We start from the raw sequence: 18,345 nt of genomic DNA on the forward strand, positions 1-18,345 counted from the left end.
CCAGACGTGAGGCTCACACATTTTGCTGCGAGTGACACACGAAGCGTTAATTATTCCATTCCTGCCCTGCAAAGGCAGCTCTGCAGTCACACCCTGTGCTAGCAGGGGCCACTTACACAGCCAGCCCTTCCCCTAGGAGCTTTTGTGGCTCTTCCCCTTTCTAGCAGGGCAGAGAGGGAAGGAATCTGTCCCCAAGCCCGGGCTGGGGGCAGCAGTGCCCGAGGAGGGGGCAGAGCTGAGGGGCAGGCAGGGGGAACTGCTGCTGCTTAGCTCTCCTTGCATTTGGCTTCATCTAAACCCAACAGTTGTTTCAAATCCCTGCCCCCACACACACACTGATATGAGTTGCTATTGTTTAAAGCAGATTTAAGGATTTACACTAGTTTTTAACTACCTTTTATATGATTAAAGGGAAACAGAGGGGCTCCTTCTATTTAAGAGCATTCTTTGAAAATAAAAATAGATCAACTCATCTTAACCCAACAGCGTAAGTCCTTGAGGTCATGATAAATCACAAGGCTTCTTGCACAAGCCCCGGAAGGCACACTAGCCTAAGATACAGCAGATCCATCTCCCAGTACAGGATGACAAAACCATCACCCAGTGGATGTATTTCTGTCACACAGCCTGGAGACAGGAACAGCATTCCTGAAGAACACAGCTCTTTTCCACCCTAGCACCCTCTGGAAGATACTCCAACACATTTTCAGTGCTTCTATAGGAAAGTCATATCTATTTCTGCCAGTCTTGCTTCTGTTGCACTCCCCTTCGAGTGCACACACCCCTCTCCCCTCCCAAATCCATCCTCAATTCCTCCTCCCAAACCTACCTTTGTCAGTCTCCTCCAATTCACTACCACCACCACCCCTCTGCTTTCCCTCTCTCTCATATTTTTGAATAAAATCCCTAAAAATCAATCTATCACAGTCTTACAGGCCATCGAAAAAGTTGCTCCTGCTATTCAACACTGCACTTTGGCCACTTGGCTACTCAACAGTTTTGAGTAAGTTTTAAGAAACCCACTTATTTAAGTCAAGAAAACATTGCATTTGGAGCTTAAGGCTATCACCACCAGGGACACAGAGCTCTACAAGCTCTTCTAAGACTTGTACAAGTGAGATGGAAGAGGGGCACAGCAGGATTTCTGCTTTTTCCTACAGATACAGCAGTGTCATCTAAACTCCTGCAGGCTGTACACACTACAGCATCACTTCTCAGCAAGACTCAAGGAATTCAAGTGTGGAGAGCTTTCCCATGGTTTGTGTGCAAGAATCACACGGGCTTTGGACACCAAGGTAAAGAACCAGAAGCACCAATCAAGTGTAATTCTGAATTTGTTTGCAACGTGACCTGCAAAAAACCAAAAAAGAGTATTCTGCATTTACACAAGCTGAACATGAGAGCATTAATCTGACACAGAGAGGATGTGTGTGCTTTCCAGTGGTGAGATCCTCCTGCTGCAGTACCCACACACACACTGTGACCCTCTGGGTACCCAGACACCAGTCTGGAGAGATGAGCACTAGCCATGCACATCACATCCTTAGAAATGAATAATCTAACTACACCAAGTCATCCTTAATTACAGGAACTTCATAAGAAGAGCCCTTTTTAGACTTCAAGTTCTCAGGAGGAATGTTAATTTGTCTGCCTAATTACCACCTTGCACTTTCGCACCAGGGGGAAGTGCTATTACTGGCACTTGATAAAACAAGTTTTTACCATTTATTTGCACCCATTTCCTTCTGATACCCTCTCCACAAAGCTTTCTCCTCACCTTCAGAGCTGAGGGCCCTTCTGGGAGAATTAGGGTCATCTAACCAGTGGGTGAGATGGTTTATAGGACAACTCCCCATCCACAGAAACCATTCAAAATTGGTAAGGACCAGAACTGAAGTATTAACAAAAAAATCTAGGCTAAGCATTCCTGCAGCTTTGTGGCTAGAGCAACTGGGAAGACTCATTAGAGACATTTTGTTGGAGAGCTCCTGTTAACCAGTTCTGGCTCTGCTGCCTCAGCTTTCTCCCTGTTGTGAGCTATTAGGAAACAGCAATGCCAGCACACAGCAGCACTCAGAGCACAAACAGCTCCCCCTGGGGCTGGGGCACCCAGAGGAGCAGGGACTCAAGCAGAGTTAACCAGCTCTCAGCTAGTAGGACAATAGTCCCCTTCCAAGTGCTCAGACAGACCAGACCTGCTGCTGGTTGGAGCCTCTCGCTGCCTCAGCACCCAAACAGAGCCACAGAACTGCCAGGCAGGGGCTCAGAACAGCCTTTTACCCCATTAGCAGAGCTGGTCTGGCCCTTCTGGCACGTGTGGCACTCAGCTGGGCTAGGACAGGACAGATCCACTGGGTTAATCATTAGTCAGTGCTAGCAGGAAGCCCCAGGTAGATCCCAACAGCTGGAGCTGTACCTGCATTCCCAGGCACAGACTGAGCACAGAGTGCCAAGAGACACTGCCTCGAGGGCACTGTGGCATCCAGAGGCAGAAAACCAACCTCAGCCCTGCAGGGGAGCAGCAGCTCTTGGACAGCACCTTCCTCACCATGATGGTGCCAACCTGCTCTTGCTCAAGCACGCTGATTTCAGAGAGGAAATTAAACAACTAATTAAAAAGTAAAGGAAAATGATCATCCAGTGTCGCTGTAGGTTCAGATAGAACCTTGTGAACCTTAGTTGTATGGTTCTGCATTTAATACTTGCAGAAACAAATTGTACACCAAGGATGAGAAGCAGTGGTTCAGATTTGGAGGAAGCCTAAGCATCTTGCCAGCTTGTGGATTTGACAGAGTCACATCAAGTTTACCAGAATTTATACGCTGCCCTTCCAATTTTAAATTATCTCACATATGCTCTCAGAGAAGTGCAGAATACCTCCTTCTCACCCTTTCTGCAATCAAAAACAAACACAGCTACCACAGGGCAGCAGCTGCCTGGGTCACATTTGCTGCATAACAATAGCTAACAAGGGCCTGTAGCAGCAGCACAACTATAAATAGCATCAGCCAGAGCTTCTGTAAAAAAAAGGTTAGGACCACAGTGCTCTCGGTGGATTGGAATGGATGCAGCTGAAGCTCTTAAGATCACTAAAATAAAGGTGAATGAGGCTGAGATTTCTTCTCTGCAAGTTGTCCCACAGTTTGCCTTTCCACCCCAGGCACCTATGTGCACACAGAAAAGTGTGGAAGAGCTCCTTGCAAACCCAGCAGCACTGGCTGCTGCACAAGGTCTGCTCCTCAGCCTCTGCTTCCACAGGAAATCCACCCCCAGCTGCTAAACTCACCACGGAGTGTCTGCTCTGCACTGTTTGTTCCAACACTTCCAGGGTTTGCTGTTCTCTTGAGTGAGTGCCTCGAAAGAGCAAACACAGGATGCACCAGCAGCTGAGCCTGGCCCTCAAGGAACACCTCACCTCCACAGGGGTCACACAGCACAGCACAGCCACCACCTTCCAGCAGGAGAATGCAGAAACTGAGCCACAGGGCACTGCCAAAGACAATCATCTCACTGCTCCCTCCTCTCTGAGCAGGGGGCTGCTCCCAGACCTGCCAGACCCACAGAGACCACATGGATGGTGCTTGGAATTGGAAAGAAATGCAAATTGGAAAGTGCCCGACACAGGGCACACATCCAGAGGACTCATTCTGCCCAAGCCAGAACAAGATCAGAGCTCCTCCCTTCCATATCTGCAAACATGTCCCTGCTTTCAGATACCCCATCATCCACTTTCTAGGAAATTATCTCCTTTTCAATTCTCCTGCACCCGTTCTGCACTAATGACTGATTCTTTTCTTGGTTTTCAGCAACCCTTCTCTCCACTTCACCTCCCAAACCTTCCTTTGCTCAGTCATAACAGGAAACACTCCTGACCCTGGCACCATTACTAGCAGCCCTTGGAGATGGCACCTTAGTCCAGATAACAAAATGCAGCAGGCTACAAAATCTGAACATTTCCTCCAGTCAAACTCTGATACTTCCAAACCCAAAAGAATCATCTGTGACTCTTTCTTCCTAATCTACTCTCCCACACACAGTGATTCTTTTTGGACACCAGGCTCTGAGAAATCTGCGCTTAGACCTGATAAATATTTCAGCTGTATCCATCCTGTTTAAGCGATAAGCTCCCAAGGACGGGGGGTCCTTGATTTATCACTTGAAGAGTATCAAAGAGCAGGGCATTAACTATTCCTTTTCACATGGCTCAAACCACCAGGCAGCTCTGCAAGCGGTAGAAAGGAAGGAGATGTATTACAGACATTTAAAAACATACATACATGGAATGGAAAGAGGGATTATTGCCAGCATGCACCAAGGAGAGGCAGAGCATTTGAGGTGTGAGGATGTGTGTTGGATCTAATCACTGATCATTGAATGGGGTTTTTTATTTCATTATCAGTTTCAGTGGCGGTAGAGACATAAAAGATGGTAAAACTCATGGTATAACAACAGAAGACAAAGTTCTCTTTGTTACAAGGTCTTTTAAAAGTTTTTTAGCCAACAGGCTAATGCTAAAACTTTACAAGTGTCTACTTAAGTCAATTACTAAACACTACACGTACACCTTACAACATACAATAGTTGCTTGTTCTGTATTTTTTGTAGCTCAGAAACTTTCTACGCTCCAAATATCTCAAGGTCTAAAACTCAATTCTGTTTCAAACTTCTATCTATGTAAGCTTATATTGAAATTCTCATCCAGATGTTTTCAGCTTCATGAGGGTTCAATACACTCTGAATGTGTCCAGCACCTCACATAAATGGCTTAAAATAATTTGTGGGACAGCATGGTCAGGAGTGTCTTGTAAAAGCAAAAAGGTTTTAATTAAAGAAGAAAAGAATACAAAAGAACAAAAGCTGTGCACAGTGTAGGGCAATCCACTTTTGCACCTGCTACAACACCCTGAGATTGCCACCGAGAAGCCTTGTGCTGTCCCTTAAGTACTGAATGATTTAGGTGGGTTTTTTGGCAAACAGCCCAAGAGAAGATAACTACATTTCTGAGAAACAGCTAAAGAGACCAATCGATGTTTTTGTCTTGGCACTGAGAATTGTGGCCAGGAGAGCACAGAAACTTCTAGTGTTTTTCCCTTAACACTCCTAAGGTGAAACTGAAACCCTTTCACCTTAGATAGAAAACATTTGCTTGGGTGTGGGAAATTCCTTCAACAAGCTTATTGCAAGGCTGTGAAAGCCCTCTGCTTTTTCAGTTCCCACAGACGTGAGGCAGGACACACCAGAGGATGGGGATGGTGCCCTGGTGCTGTGGTGGGAGCTCAGGACTTCTGGATGACCAACCAATATGATCAGGCAGAAAACATTTATTTTTTACATTAAGCTGTCACCATGAGATTTTCCTAGTTTGCTGAGCATTCATACTAAAGTAGAAGTGTGCAGCTTCTCATGCTCCTTCTAAATGTTTCGTAAATGTTGCCATTGTTATGAACTCCTCCTCCAAGAGAAGGGGAGGTTGAATGACAGCCTCCTTGACCAATGTGGGTCAGAGGTGGGGATGCCCACTCTCCAATCCATGGTCACCTTGCTAGAGGTATAAAACAGGAAGAATAAACAAGGCAGGCCCTTCTGCCCTGCTGCTCTGATCGCCCCAGATCTCCAGCTCCAGTGTGTCTTTCTGGCTAGGCTCACAGTGATATTAAGCTACACTTACACATTCTAAAATTGCCGTTCACACCATCGGGCATTATTTGATTGGTGTCTCTATCTTATCCACGTGTTTAGCATGCACCTTTCAGGAAATATGGTTGGTTACAGTGCAGTAGCCCTCCTTTATCTAGCTCTTGCCGTTGGCTGGGGCACAGTGACACAGTCCAAAGGTGACACCAAGGGCCCGTACCTGCAGACGAGGGTGGCGATGATGACGCACCAGGCCGTGCAGCAGCAGTCGGCGTTGAGGTGCTCCTCGCTCTTGCGGTGGCGGCAGCACAGCCAGAAGGAGTAGAAGAGGAGGAAGAGCAGGTCCAGAGCCAGGCAGGAGAGAGCCACGCCACCCAGCAGCAGCAGGGCCTGCAGGGCACAGAGGGTGGCACGGGTTAGCACAGCTCGGAAAAAACAGTTCTCTGTAGCCCTGCGAGGACCTGTTAATTTGATTCTCATTTTCTTCTTTCGGTGTCTGTTAATAAAGCTGTCTTTCTACCTTTGAGGTTGGGCCTGCTTTGCTTTGCTCCTGATCCTGTCTCACAGAGGGAAAAGGACAAACACTCAGACCACTGAGCCAAATTTGGCAAACATTAACAGGTGAACACAAAACCATTACAGATGGGTGTCACATCTAGCCATGGCAGGGGAGGCCAGCCAGGAGTGTTTGAGGACTCTGCAAAGCACACCTTGAAAACAAGTCACTTTGTGTGTTTGGCACATTTTTAAAATATAAACAGGTGATTTTTTTGTCTCACTCGCTCCCCTCTCTCCATCCCACTCAACAAAACCACATTCTGTACCTCAGCAGTAAATAGCTGAGCCATTTTGTCTGTCCCAGTCTGCAAAAAGCCTGAGTTAATCAGAGGGTTTCCTCTTTACTACTGATCACAGGTCAGCAGATTTAGAGAACAAAAATAATAAAAAAAAATATTCAGCCAGCTGCCTCTATCTGTACAGCTTTTTAATCTTCATGAATAAATATGCAGGCTTATTCATTAGAAATCCAAGTGCATGAGTGGGTTTGGAAGGGGGTGGAATTTATTATACATACATTTTTTTTTAAAAATCAATCCCCAAGCAATGCTTCTGTTCAAGGTAGACCTAGAATAAATGCTGAGCCCCTCCATATACCATCCACATATATAGGTACAACAAAAGTGGATGCTACAGACACACTTGAAGCAGTCACAAGTTGAGTTAGTGTGAATTATACCTATTTCTAGTCATGTTCCTGGGAGGAAAGGGAAGTTGCAAGTGTTTAACTCGCTTCCAGTTTATTTTTATTCAAAGAATCCAAAATTGAAAACCAATTCTGTTAAATAAAATAAAATTTTAAAAAGTGAATCCATTCCAACACCGTATCTAGCCACATTTTCCCACCTGCATGAATTAACCAAGAGGATGCAATTTTATCCATAAGGTTTTTTTGATAAATCCTTGTTAGTGGTGACGAATGCCAACTTACTAGAAATTATTTAAATATCTGGAGAGAGTCCAAGTCACTTGATGCTGCCCCAATATTGGGAATGCAGACATAGATCTATATCAGCTAACCTAGAACAAAGACTTGAGTTTTCAGACCACTATCTCTTTTCCTCCCCATGCAGAAATTCCCTAAAGAACATTTATATGCTTCCTCCTGATTAAAACAATAACTTCCTTCTGATCAAAAGGAGTACAACAAAGAATGCTGAGATTAAAGTGAAGAGGTTTCACAACTGGTGACGTTCCTAACAGGGTCTGGTAGGAACTTGCTCTCTGTAGGCTTCTCTTTCCCCCTTCTCTGCTCCATAGGTGCTCCCTGCTGGGTGATTATCCTGGCAAGGTCCTTCCCAGCCAAGAAACGCCAGCCACACATAATGAGGTGCACACACCAGTTATTTTAAAATATTTTTATTATGATTTTTAATACATATATTATATAATTTTATTTATTTATATATTAAAAATACATATATATAGAAATATAATATATAATAGAAAATAAACAAACCCCAGTGCTCTACCACAGACCCTCCACTCCTTGCTCTTGGCTTTCCCAGCCTTAGAAACCCTCCCCAGAGCCCAGTGAGAGATGGGGGCAGCTCACGGGTGCTGCTCTCCCAAAACTGAAGAGCAGAACCTCAGCCCCGTGCTGCAGAGTGAGCTGTGGGATCTCCAGCAGCCAGGGGTGGGGGTGGAAGGGAAGAAGCCCAATCCCCCTTTCCCATGCTTTCTCCAGATGGTGCGAGCCCTGCTGGAGCTCCTGAGCAGAGAGGGGCCTCCGAGAGGGGAGCAGTGCTCAGAGCCCTGCATCCCCCACTTCTGAAGCCTTGCCATGAACGAGCACTCCATGCTAATTTAACTAACACATTTGGCATAGCAGAGCTCCTCAGGGATATTCTTTATTTTTTAAACATGCTGTAAGGCAAAGCTTTCCTGCCCTGCTCGCCTGCACTTCTTTCTTCACACCCTCAACCCTCCTGCACACGCTAAAAGGCATTGCTGCTGGAAAAGACAAATTCAGCTGAAAACATCCCCCCAGCAACTCTTCTATCAGCAAAAAATCCACACTGCAGCTCCAGATGTAGGAGAACCGCCCCCATTGAAAGGAAATACTAAAAAAAAACCCAAAGGAAACAAAAAAAGAGGGAAAATGGATATAAGACTGCCAACCAGCAAGCAACCTGAAGTCCTTGCTTTGAAGGGACACTTAATATATGCTCTAAATTTGCATCTGGCCAAAAGGACTTGGCTGGCCACCATACCACAATCTGCATTTCATTTTCCAGAGAATATTTGTTTTCCATTAATGGATATGTGCCATGGCAAGTGAAATCATCCAGCAGAGCAGTTATTAATCTTTCTGACTGATGAGTCAGTTTAGGACCCAGGGACTGGCTGGCAGTGAAAGCCTGGTCACAACCAGAGATATTCCTCTGCCTGCTTGTCAGGATTAAACGACAGTATTTAAAAAAGGGGGGTTGAGGCTGGATAAACCCTTAGACACTCTATCCTGCAACAGTAAATCTGGGGCTCGGTTATCCGAGGCCACATTATCCCAAGTAAATGTAAAATTATGCACTGGGCCTTTTGCCACAAAAGAGCATCAATTTGTCTTCAAACATTTGCTGAGCTATCAGAACCTTTATAGCAAATGATGCATGAACTGCCCTTACAGGAAAATGGAGATAACTGGGAGGAACAGCATTTCACCACTGCACTGACACTAATGGCAGAAGTGGAGACAGAGCAGTCCCTGAAAATGAGAGTAAATCCAAGTGGTATCAGCCAGACTGGCAGGAGAGGAAGCTGCAGCGTCAGGAAGCACTTTCAAAATAAAAGCTGCACACAGGGAAGTAACCACAGGAGCACTGCTGGCTTGGAGAGGCACCATGGAACAGGAAAGCCCTGGGTGATGTGAGGGATGGTGCTGCAATGTTAGCAGCTTTCCCTGCTCCACTGTGGCTGCCAGGATTTGTGGTACTTACCACCTCCATGGGAGGATGAAGCCAAAAAAAGGGCAGAAAACATCTCAAGTCTCATGTAGAGAAAGGGGAAAACACAGAGCGCAGCAAAAATATCCCCCACAAAGCTACCCAGGGGCTGCTCAGCTCCTCCACGTGGTGTTGATATCATTCCTGAGGGCTGATATGCAGATCAGCCTTCAGTTGGCTCAATCCCTGCTCTCCAAGACCCTGCCTTGTGTTACTGGGGATCAAATAAACCAAGATACAGCCTTGTCTGCTGGATGAAAAATCCCCGTAAGAAACAGCCACATTCAGCCTGCAAATTCCAAAGGGTGATCCACACTCTTAGTTATCCGAATATATCTGTGGACTGTGGCCCTGGAAGGTTGATTTTAGCTGCTGAAACTGCACTTAGGAGAGGTATATTTCATCCCATCCAACAGATGAAGTCACAAAGAAAAGAGATCTACACAGGAACACAAGAAAAGTGATATACAAAGTGTATTTATTTCCTTAGAAAGGACAAATGCCTGAATAAAGCCACAAGGCACCACAGTGCAGGAGGGAGACTCTGGGATGCATTCATGTTAAATGTCAAGGCTTACCACTGCATTAAATGTTGTTTGCTCGTCACCTGATTTTACAGAAAAGTATTGGCTTAGTGATCATTCTTCACACCACCATGGCCCCTCTGCAATGAAGATTATTTGGCACATAATGTCCTGGAAGCAGAATAGGTTTAAGAAGTTAATTCTGAATACACAAGGGCTCAAAGCAATCCAAGTGTTTATCAGGCACAAGTTTTATCAATCTCAGTTTATCCAGCTTCCAATTACCACATTCTTTCAACCTTAACTGCAGCAACAGCAGCACAGAATAGTGAAAAGCTCTTCACAAGGAATAGATGATTGCTGTTTTACTACTTGCTGGAAAGTCTACCAAACCTCCTTAAGAAACTTGAGAGCAAAGCTGAAGCCTTCAGGTGGTTCCTTCAGAAGCACTGCAGTTTCATTTTTAATTCTCCATCAACTATTTTAAAGGTATTTCATCTTAAAACTTTGTAATTTCAGCCCGCAGAAGAAAAAGAGCTGCAGCTTTTGAGCACCTCAAGAACACAGCTGGCTTAATCACTGCCAGATTGGGAATGGTTTACCTTAAAGTCAGCTTTTGCCAAAAGCAAGCTTTCCATTGGATCTGCAGCTAGTATTCTTTCTGTATTTCCATGCAGCGACTTGAGACAGTGATAATAAAACAGAGAGAAGAGGTTAAAAGAGTGTGGGAAGAGAAAAGCATTCACCCAGAAGAATAAATGAAGCAACCTGGGCTGCTGCCAAAGGAGCACTCATCTCTATTTATTCCATGAAGGACGGAAGTCATCTTAGCAAGAAAAGAAACTGCTGTGGGATAGTGTCATGCCTACACTGCTTCCTACACTGCTTTTTTTTTTTTCCTTCCAGACTTCAGGACATCTCTCTAAAAAGCTTATGTACTCTCAGATGATAAGCAGCTATGTTCTACCAAGCTACACTGATTTTTTTTCTTATGCTGGCAACATGAGGAACACTCTGACCTCTCCACCAACTTGTTCTGAGCACGCTGTGTGTCCACAGGCTCGACTTTCAGTACTCAAAAAATGCTGTACGAGGTGTTTGTTGAGATACTTGAGTGTCTCGGGATGTCACTCATCCCACAGCCCCTGCAGAGGGGTAGGGAACACAGCCAACCTTGCCTTGGTCAGGGTAAGGTGGGGGAGGATGTGGGAAGCCCTGCTGGTGTCAGCACTGCAGCATCCCTGGCTCCTTGCAGGGGACTGGCCAACCCTGGGCTCAGCACTGGGCAGGAAATGTGCTTTTCCCACAGTGCTGAGGTGGATCCTCTTCCATGAGGGATCCCTGTGCAGCAGGGAGGAGCACCATGGAAACAGAGAACAGGATCCACCTCTCATCCCCTTCTACAGACACCTCCAGAGAAAGCACTCTGCTAAGGGAGTGCAGGAGAGCACACATGGATTTAGGGCAAGTCCACGCTGGTGCAAGCAATATAGGCCAACTCTTTGCCTTTGGCTTTTTTTGGCTATTGGCTTTCCTTTCCGGAAAGCAGGAAATGCCAAGGATTGTGTCATGCTTTTTTTTTTTTTTTTTTTTTTTAAACACCTTAAGACAATACAAGCAGACACATCAGAATAAAAACAGATCTGCAGCTGAAACTTGTGTTAGCAGGACTCCATCGCTTAATTCCATTTACCAAGTTGGTTAAATGAGCAGGCCAGTTTCCCCAACACTGCAAGGCTCTCTGCATAGACACAGGCATTATAGAGTTAATTGGTATTAGAGCTATGAACTAAAGCCACTCTAATTACAAATGAGTGTTCACACAGGGGTTTAATGTAGTTTAACTAGAATGGCCTTAATTCAGTGTAGCTTAATTCACTTTAGTGCATTTAAAGTGGTTTGACTAATCTGTTTTGAATTTATTCCTCCAGTTAATTCAGATTAATTTCTCAAGTGTAAGCAACAGCTAAGAACAAGGCTAGGTTGATTAAAGATTCATCATCATTTCCTCTATACTAACATTGTGACCCCTTATTTCATAATTAAAGACTTTCAGCTCTGCCTTTATATTTGGTCCAATTCAAAGAAGCCAGCAGTGTAGAGGCCAAAAAGACACAGCTTGCTGCTCCTTGGCTTATTGCAGCAACCAACTCAATATAATTTCTGCTAGGGGTTCTGAGAGCTGTGGTTGAATATTACACAGCTCAGGTATGTCTGCACACCTCAGTTTCCACAGGTTACACAGGGGCAGGTGCTAGAATCCATCAGAGCAGCTCACATCACACACCACAGAGAGATGGAAAGCACCGAGTAGAAAGGATTTGCTTAACAATTGGGTTGGATATTTTTTCCTGCCCATGAATGCAGATCTAAGCTGTGCTAATCAGCAGTGAACACTGGAGTCCTATTGGGTGGAAGTCAAATAACAATCCATTTATTCCCTTAGTTGTTACCAGCTCAGCAATCTCCATCTTACACAGCAAGGGAACGTTCCCAGAGGTAAGGGGGTCCTCTAAATTGGATGTTCTTATCCCCAGTTTCTCCATGGTGCTGGCTGAAAGCCTCTGTGCACTACAGCGATGAAAAGAATGAGACACTCTCACCAAACTCAGTTTCCACTGACAGGTCCCCACAGACTAAATCTTTATTAAATGAGGCTTAGCTCAGAACTGGCAGCTTGTCAAATGAGCATTCTCGCTGAAAAGGCGGATTTCCTTCCTGAGGATTCTGCAAATTCCCTTGCAGGACTCTAAAAAAACCCACCACCATGGATGCATCAGTGTTCATGCAGGTCTTTGCCCCAAATCCCAAACCAGCAAAACATGTAAGGAATCCTCATGGGAACAGGCCTTCAGAAGGTTTAGAAGGTTATTTCTTCCTGGTGTTCCTAACTGGCCACAGTTACAGCCATTAGTTAATTTTGTTAGAAGGCAAGAATCAGATAATCATTTAGGATATTGAGGTGAAGGGCAGCTGGAGGGATTTGGCAGGAATCCTGCACATCCACACTGGGCTTGCCCAGCTCACCCATGGCAGACCCACACAATTCCAGCAGACATTCCTTTCCCACAGCAGATTAGCTCACACATTCCCACCCAGCAGCGGCTCCTCTGCTCGAGGACTTTTAGAAGCCACTTGATTTCCTTGCTTAGAAAACTGTATCATCCATTAATGCCTTGAAACACAGGCTCCTCGCAAGGTAATTTTCCAGCAAACTGGATAATGGAAAGAAACCCCATGCTGTAAAGGGAGTATGAATTTAATGCTCCTCCAGCCCAGGGCTAAGCAAGCACTGCCTGTATTGCCTGGCTCGTGCTCAAGGGCTGTATAAATTCCCATGCCAAGACAATTCCCCATCCCCAGCCCTCCAGCAGGAGCTCAGCCATGCTCCTGGAACTCCCTGAAGGAAGGACGTGGCACTGCCTGCAGGCAGGGACCTGGGCACATTGCAGAGCTCAGCACGTGAGTGAGGGAGCAGTGGTGTGTTAAAAAAAAAAAAAAAAAAAAAAAGAAAGGAAAAAAAAAAAAAGGCAGGAAATGCTTAGGCCTGAAGCCCAGTGATTTAATCCAATTTCCATCCTTTTTCCCCTTCCCCCTCCTTCAATGTGCACTCACAGAGACAATACACTTCATTTAGAGGGGAAAAACATGATCTCTCCTAAGTGCCTGTCCTTACACTCTATCAAGCCAAGTGCTGGGACACTGCTTTTTTTAATCTATGATGGCCATTCATGCTGTGGCACAGACAGCAGCCTCAAGGATTTCCTTCCAAGGCCCCAGCTGTACAGAGTCTGTGCTTTACTCCACGTTAGCTGTTCTTCAGCTACTGCTGCTCCCTATTAGAACTTGGTTTGAAACCCAAGTGTTCATCCTGCCCTGGTGAATTTTAAGAACTCTCCACAAAGATTGGACCTTGCAGTAGAGGTTTTACATGCATGATCTCAAGTCTCCCACTCTTCTGCAGAACCCAAACCCTGTCCTTTCCAGGAGACATGGCACCAGTTCAGATTAAACGCGGTATTTAGGCTCACAGCAACTTCTTGATCTTCTTAATCACCTCCTCTTAAACCAGACAACCAAATCTGAACTGATCAGCCACTACAGAGCTTCAAGACACCGAGCCCAGTCCTCAGCCCTGCTGTCCTGGCAGGGAGGTCACTGCAAGCTGCACACACCAGGCACCAGTGTTCTGCCATTTCTGCTGGGGAGAGGATAAACGAGGCACTGGGGAGGGAGAGGAAAGAGGAAACGAGCAGAGCCACCCCAAAGTGGAACAGAAAACAAACACTTGTGCCAGTGGTGGAAACTTTCCCCAACCCATCAACAGGGTTAACCCACCCCATCAGCAGGAATGGCAGTGTTTCCATGAGCATGACAGCTGTAGATAACGTGGTTCTGCTCCCTTCTGCCGTTATTTTGCATTATTTTGAACTTGCTGGTTTGTCTTCAGGCACCATTTTAATCCCATTTATGCCTTGAGAGTTTTGGCGCTGAGCATCCACAGCTGCACGCTATAAACTGGAGCATTACATTTGCTGCACTGAGCCACAGAAGTTATACAGAACAGTGAGAGAATCCAAATTGGAATGGAAACTCTTAACATCAAATTGTTACTAATGTTAGACTTGAGAGGCAACTTAATGTTGCCTTTTTTTAATGTATACAACTTGTTCCATATCATTAGCACAATGAAGAGGTCTTTTTCTAAACTGCAGCTATTAGGAAAATGTCTAAGTGAGAAGCTCTAGCACACACTTTGGCATTTGAAGGCACCTGAGTTTAAAAAAAAATAAAATTAATTAGAAGGAAAAGAGGTGCTTTCTAGCCAAGATTACAAATCCACTGCAAATGGCTTCACAAACTGTTTTTATTAGCACTGAATAAGGTAAGCAGCAATAATTGGGCTTCTGCATTTCTGTGTCAGTGATGGCAATGGGTCATTTTCGTGTACTCGGGTGTCTTTGACAGGCAGATCCACACTCAGTTTGTGCTCAGTTTGCAACCTGAAGTGAATCTCCAGGATAATGAGTGAGAGGTTTTGGAACAACATGAAAATAACCAACAGGAAAACAACAGAGCACTGAGTTTCCATAATATTTACCCTATCCAGCTTCACTGGCATTTGCCTGCACAAGTGAAGCAGGTCAAAAAAAGCTGTTTACACAGCAAGAACTCAGTGCAGCTCAGAATACACTGTCAGCCTACTGCAGGGGGAGAGAAACAGCTCTGATTGCACTGGCAAAACACACTGCTCTGGCTGCCCCCAGGGCTGACCTCTGGGAGGGGACAAAGAACAAAAATCAAAGGCACACTGCCCTACATCCTCAGAAAGTCACGGCCCACTGTGCTACAGCCAGCAGCCCACACGACATCTTCCTTAAAATAATTTGTATTTGAAGTCAGCTTCAGTTGGGCATGTGGAGAGGCAGTGAGGAGCTGGGAAGGGGCAGTGTCCCACCGGGACAGCTTCTGTGACTTGGGGAAGGGAGAACAGAGACCTCTGACCCATCTATTGACTGGGGACCTGCACTGACCTCCCTGCACAAACAATGCAAACTGCCATTGCACTGCCAGAGACAAGCAGGTGCCACGCTTCCCACCATAAATTCACCCCAAACTGCCTCTTTCGAGGCTACTAGAGTCAGAGTTCAAAAAAAGAAATAATTAAAAAAAAACAGGGGAAAGAAAGGGAGGAAATCTCTTCCTTTGACTTAAAGCTGTACCTTTCCTTCTCACTAAAGAGGCTCCTTTGTGTGCAGGAAACATTTCAGTATCAATTCTTCTGTAGTTTTATTTTGGGGTTGAGTTGCCTTTTTTCCTTTTCTTTCTTTAAAGAAGAAAAAAGCTCTCAAAAAAACCCCTCAAAGACTACCAATACTCACTATTGAGAACCTTCAAACCCATGAAAAAAAAAATACCATAGAGGGACTAACAGAGGAAGCAGATCAAAAAAAAAACCCATCCAAGCTCGCCAAGACCCACCACAGTCCCAGCTGGAGCCCGTGTTTCTGCACCACTGACAGCACTGGGAGCGTCATTAACCACTTCTCCTCAGCCTGTGCAAGGGAGGCTGGGGAGCTAAAAAGGCCTCCTGCAGGCTCCTGGCCAAATGTGAGAAGGGATTAGGGCCTCCTCAGGCTGCTGCCCTGGAGGGAAATGCAGTCTGAGCAGGGAGTTTCCTTTGCAGCTCTCCCCACCAGCAGTGCAGAGCTGCAGATGCTGCTCTCAGCAGCCACGGTCAGGTTCCCCCTCCAGAGCAGCACTCTGGTGAGTGGGCACTGCCTCACCCCTCTGCTCCTGCTCCCCAAAAAGGGAATACTTTATTTATATTTTATTTATACTTTATAAATTCACCTCCTGAATGCCATTCCTGAGCGAACAGGGGCACAGCTAAACACAGTTTATAGATTAAAACCCTTGCATTTACAAGGCAAATCTGATGCCCCAACACATTTTCACAGAGCATCCATCTCACTCTAGGCTCTGGTTCTGAGCAGCTCTTCTGCAGTTTCCTCATTTCCCCACGGGGCTGGGGGAAGAGGGGAATCTGTCTCCTTTCAGCTGTTTCAAAGCTGTTCAACTCTCTTAGGGTTTGCCTGCAAAGCTGAAAACTGTCATGGGCCACTGGCCCAAAAAAATTTAAAGTGCTTGGTTTATATCAGCTATTTAAAGACAAATACACCTCACTTTTAGATTCCTTTACCACCAAGTTTGGGAATACGTAGGACACAGGGCTATTTGGCTGTAATAGAGGTTACATCAGTTAAAAGGAGGAGGTGTTTGCCCCACTGTGTGCTAACAGGATTTCTCATTAGTTGCCTTGCTTTCCCATGACATACACATCATATCCACTAGAAATCAATGCATTTTATAGGTAATTTAATACACACACAGCCTGCCCTCAGAGATCCTTTTATCCTGCTCATGAGATCAGTGCTGGTGGGATTCCTCGAGTTCCTGCACTGATACTCATTCATTCAGCAATTCTTCTGAACCACAGAGATTGATTTTTCAGGAAAGTTCCCAGAGTTCTCTTAGAGGTTCTGCCTGCACTTATGTCATGGCTATATTTAAAGAAGGAATCCCACTAAAGTGGTTTATAACGTGCTCTGGCAGGGCAGTGTAGACAGAGCTAAATCCTATTAAGCTACTTAAGTTGCTTTCCCCCTCTGAAGTCATCTGTCAAATGCTGGTCCTAGACATAGCAGCCAGCTATCAAACTAGCTTATCAAGAGTCACGCTTAAAATACCAAACAAAACTGTAAAATGCAATCATCACACACATGAGGAGGAGAAACTGGGGCAGTGTGCTGTTCCAGTAACCTCCTGGGATCCCAGAGGGTGGAGAGGACTGGTGATTAGCTTTTCATTACAGCTGGATTGTAACCCACTTGCACACCACTGGACCTTATTAAAGAGAAAATAAGAATGACTGTGTCTTTAATGTTAGCCTTGACTCTTCTGAAAGGGCTGTGTGGACAATACATGAATGTGAAGCATACTTTAAAAATAGAGATCACACTAACAGGGCAGGAGGGGGTACCTGGGAAAACAAAGCACCATTCAGCCTTAACTCAGCACCCCACGGAGAAGGGGGAAAGCAGCATTCATGGTTATTTCATCTCCTTTCCCAGGAACTCAAAAATAGGCACCACAGAGTCCTGAAAGGTTAATTCCCATAAATGTTAAATGTCCACGTTTAAAGCTCCAGCTTTACAGCATTCACTCCACTATGTCAACATGTCACTGCTGCTGTGACAACTGAGACTTCAGAGACAAACCTCAATTCCACACATTCCATACAATAATAGAGAACAATGGGCTGGGAAAGACCTCTGGAGGTCACTGTAGTGCAACCTGCTGCTTAAAATAGGGCTAATTTAATAGATGGGGTTGCTCAGAGTCTTTGCCTGGGCAAGTTTGGAGTGTCTCTAATTCTCGAGTTCCAAAGCTCCCCCCAGCCCCTGCTCCAGCACTATTAAGAAAAATGCTCACAAGTGACTGCACCCGTGTTCCATTTCCCATTTCACCTTGAGGTTGTTGTCTCTTGGCCTCTTGCTGGGCACCTCTGAGAAGAGCCTGGAACCATCTTCTCCAGGTCCCTCTTTGTGCCAAGGCTGCTCACACCTCTGTCATTTCTCCTTGTCTCCAGGCTGAAGGGCCCCAGTCTCCCTTCACAGGTGAGTTCTGACCATCTCAGTGGCCTTCCCTGCCTTTGCTCCAGCTCCTCAGCCCCTCTCCTGCCCTGGGGCCCCCCAGCCATGGGGCAGTCACACAGAATTTACACTGGCACACAACTGAGGAGAGTCCATGCATGTGAGATGGCTGATGACCCCACTTTAGGGCTGCTTTCAGCTTCCTCACAGAGCTGGGCAAAGCACGAGCCTTCAGAGCTTGGTTTGCCTCCAGCTGCAGCACCCAGCCCTCCTGCCAGGGCCACCAAGAGGGGACAGATGTGTCCCACGCCGGGCAGTCGCTCTGCGGGTGTGAGAAACACACCGGGCACCATCAGAGCCTGAGACCCAGCAGAGTGCATGCTGCTCCTCACAGCAACCCCATGAGACAGCTGGGGGGAGAGGAGAGGCAGGGAAAGGAGGACAAGCAGCAACAGAGAAGTTCCAGGCTTCAGACCGAGAACAAGGCACCTCGGGAATCACTGGGTGAGCCCAACTGCACGGATGCTCCTG

At 45.8% G+C, this 18,345-nt stretch overlaps 1 protein-coding gene across 2 annotated transcripts in view; it reads right to left on the reverse strand.

Annotated features, from left to right (window-relative positions):
- The window catches only part of TTYH3 (tweety family member 3), a 74,872-nt gene that overhangs the window by 31,867 nt on the left and 24,660 nt on the right, over positions 1-18,345 (reverse strand). For both annotated transcript variants that reach the window (XM_063413956.1, XM_063413955.1), the window contains exon 2: positions 5,855-6,024. In XM_063413956.1, coding sequence (XP_063270026.1) covers positions 5,855-6,024 — 170 coding nt within the window. The remainder of the gene's footprint in view (positions 1-5,854; positions 6,025-18,345) is intronic.

This window comes from Prinia subflava, chromosome 17, assembly GCF_021018805.1.
Source record: "Prinia subflava isolate CZ2003 ecotype Zambia chromosome 17, Cam_Psub_1.2, whole genome shotgun sequence".
NCBI lineage: Eukaryota > Metazoa > Chordata > Aves > Passeriformes > Cisticolidae > Prinia > Prinia subflava.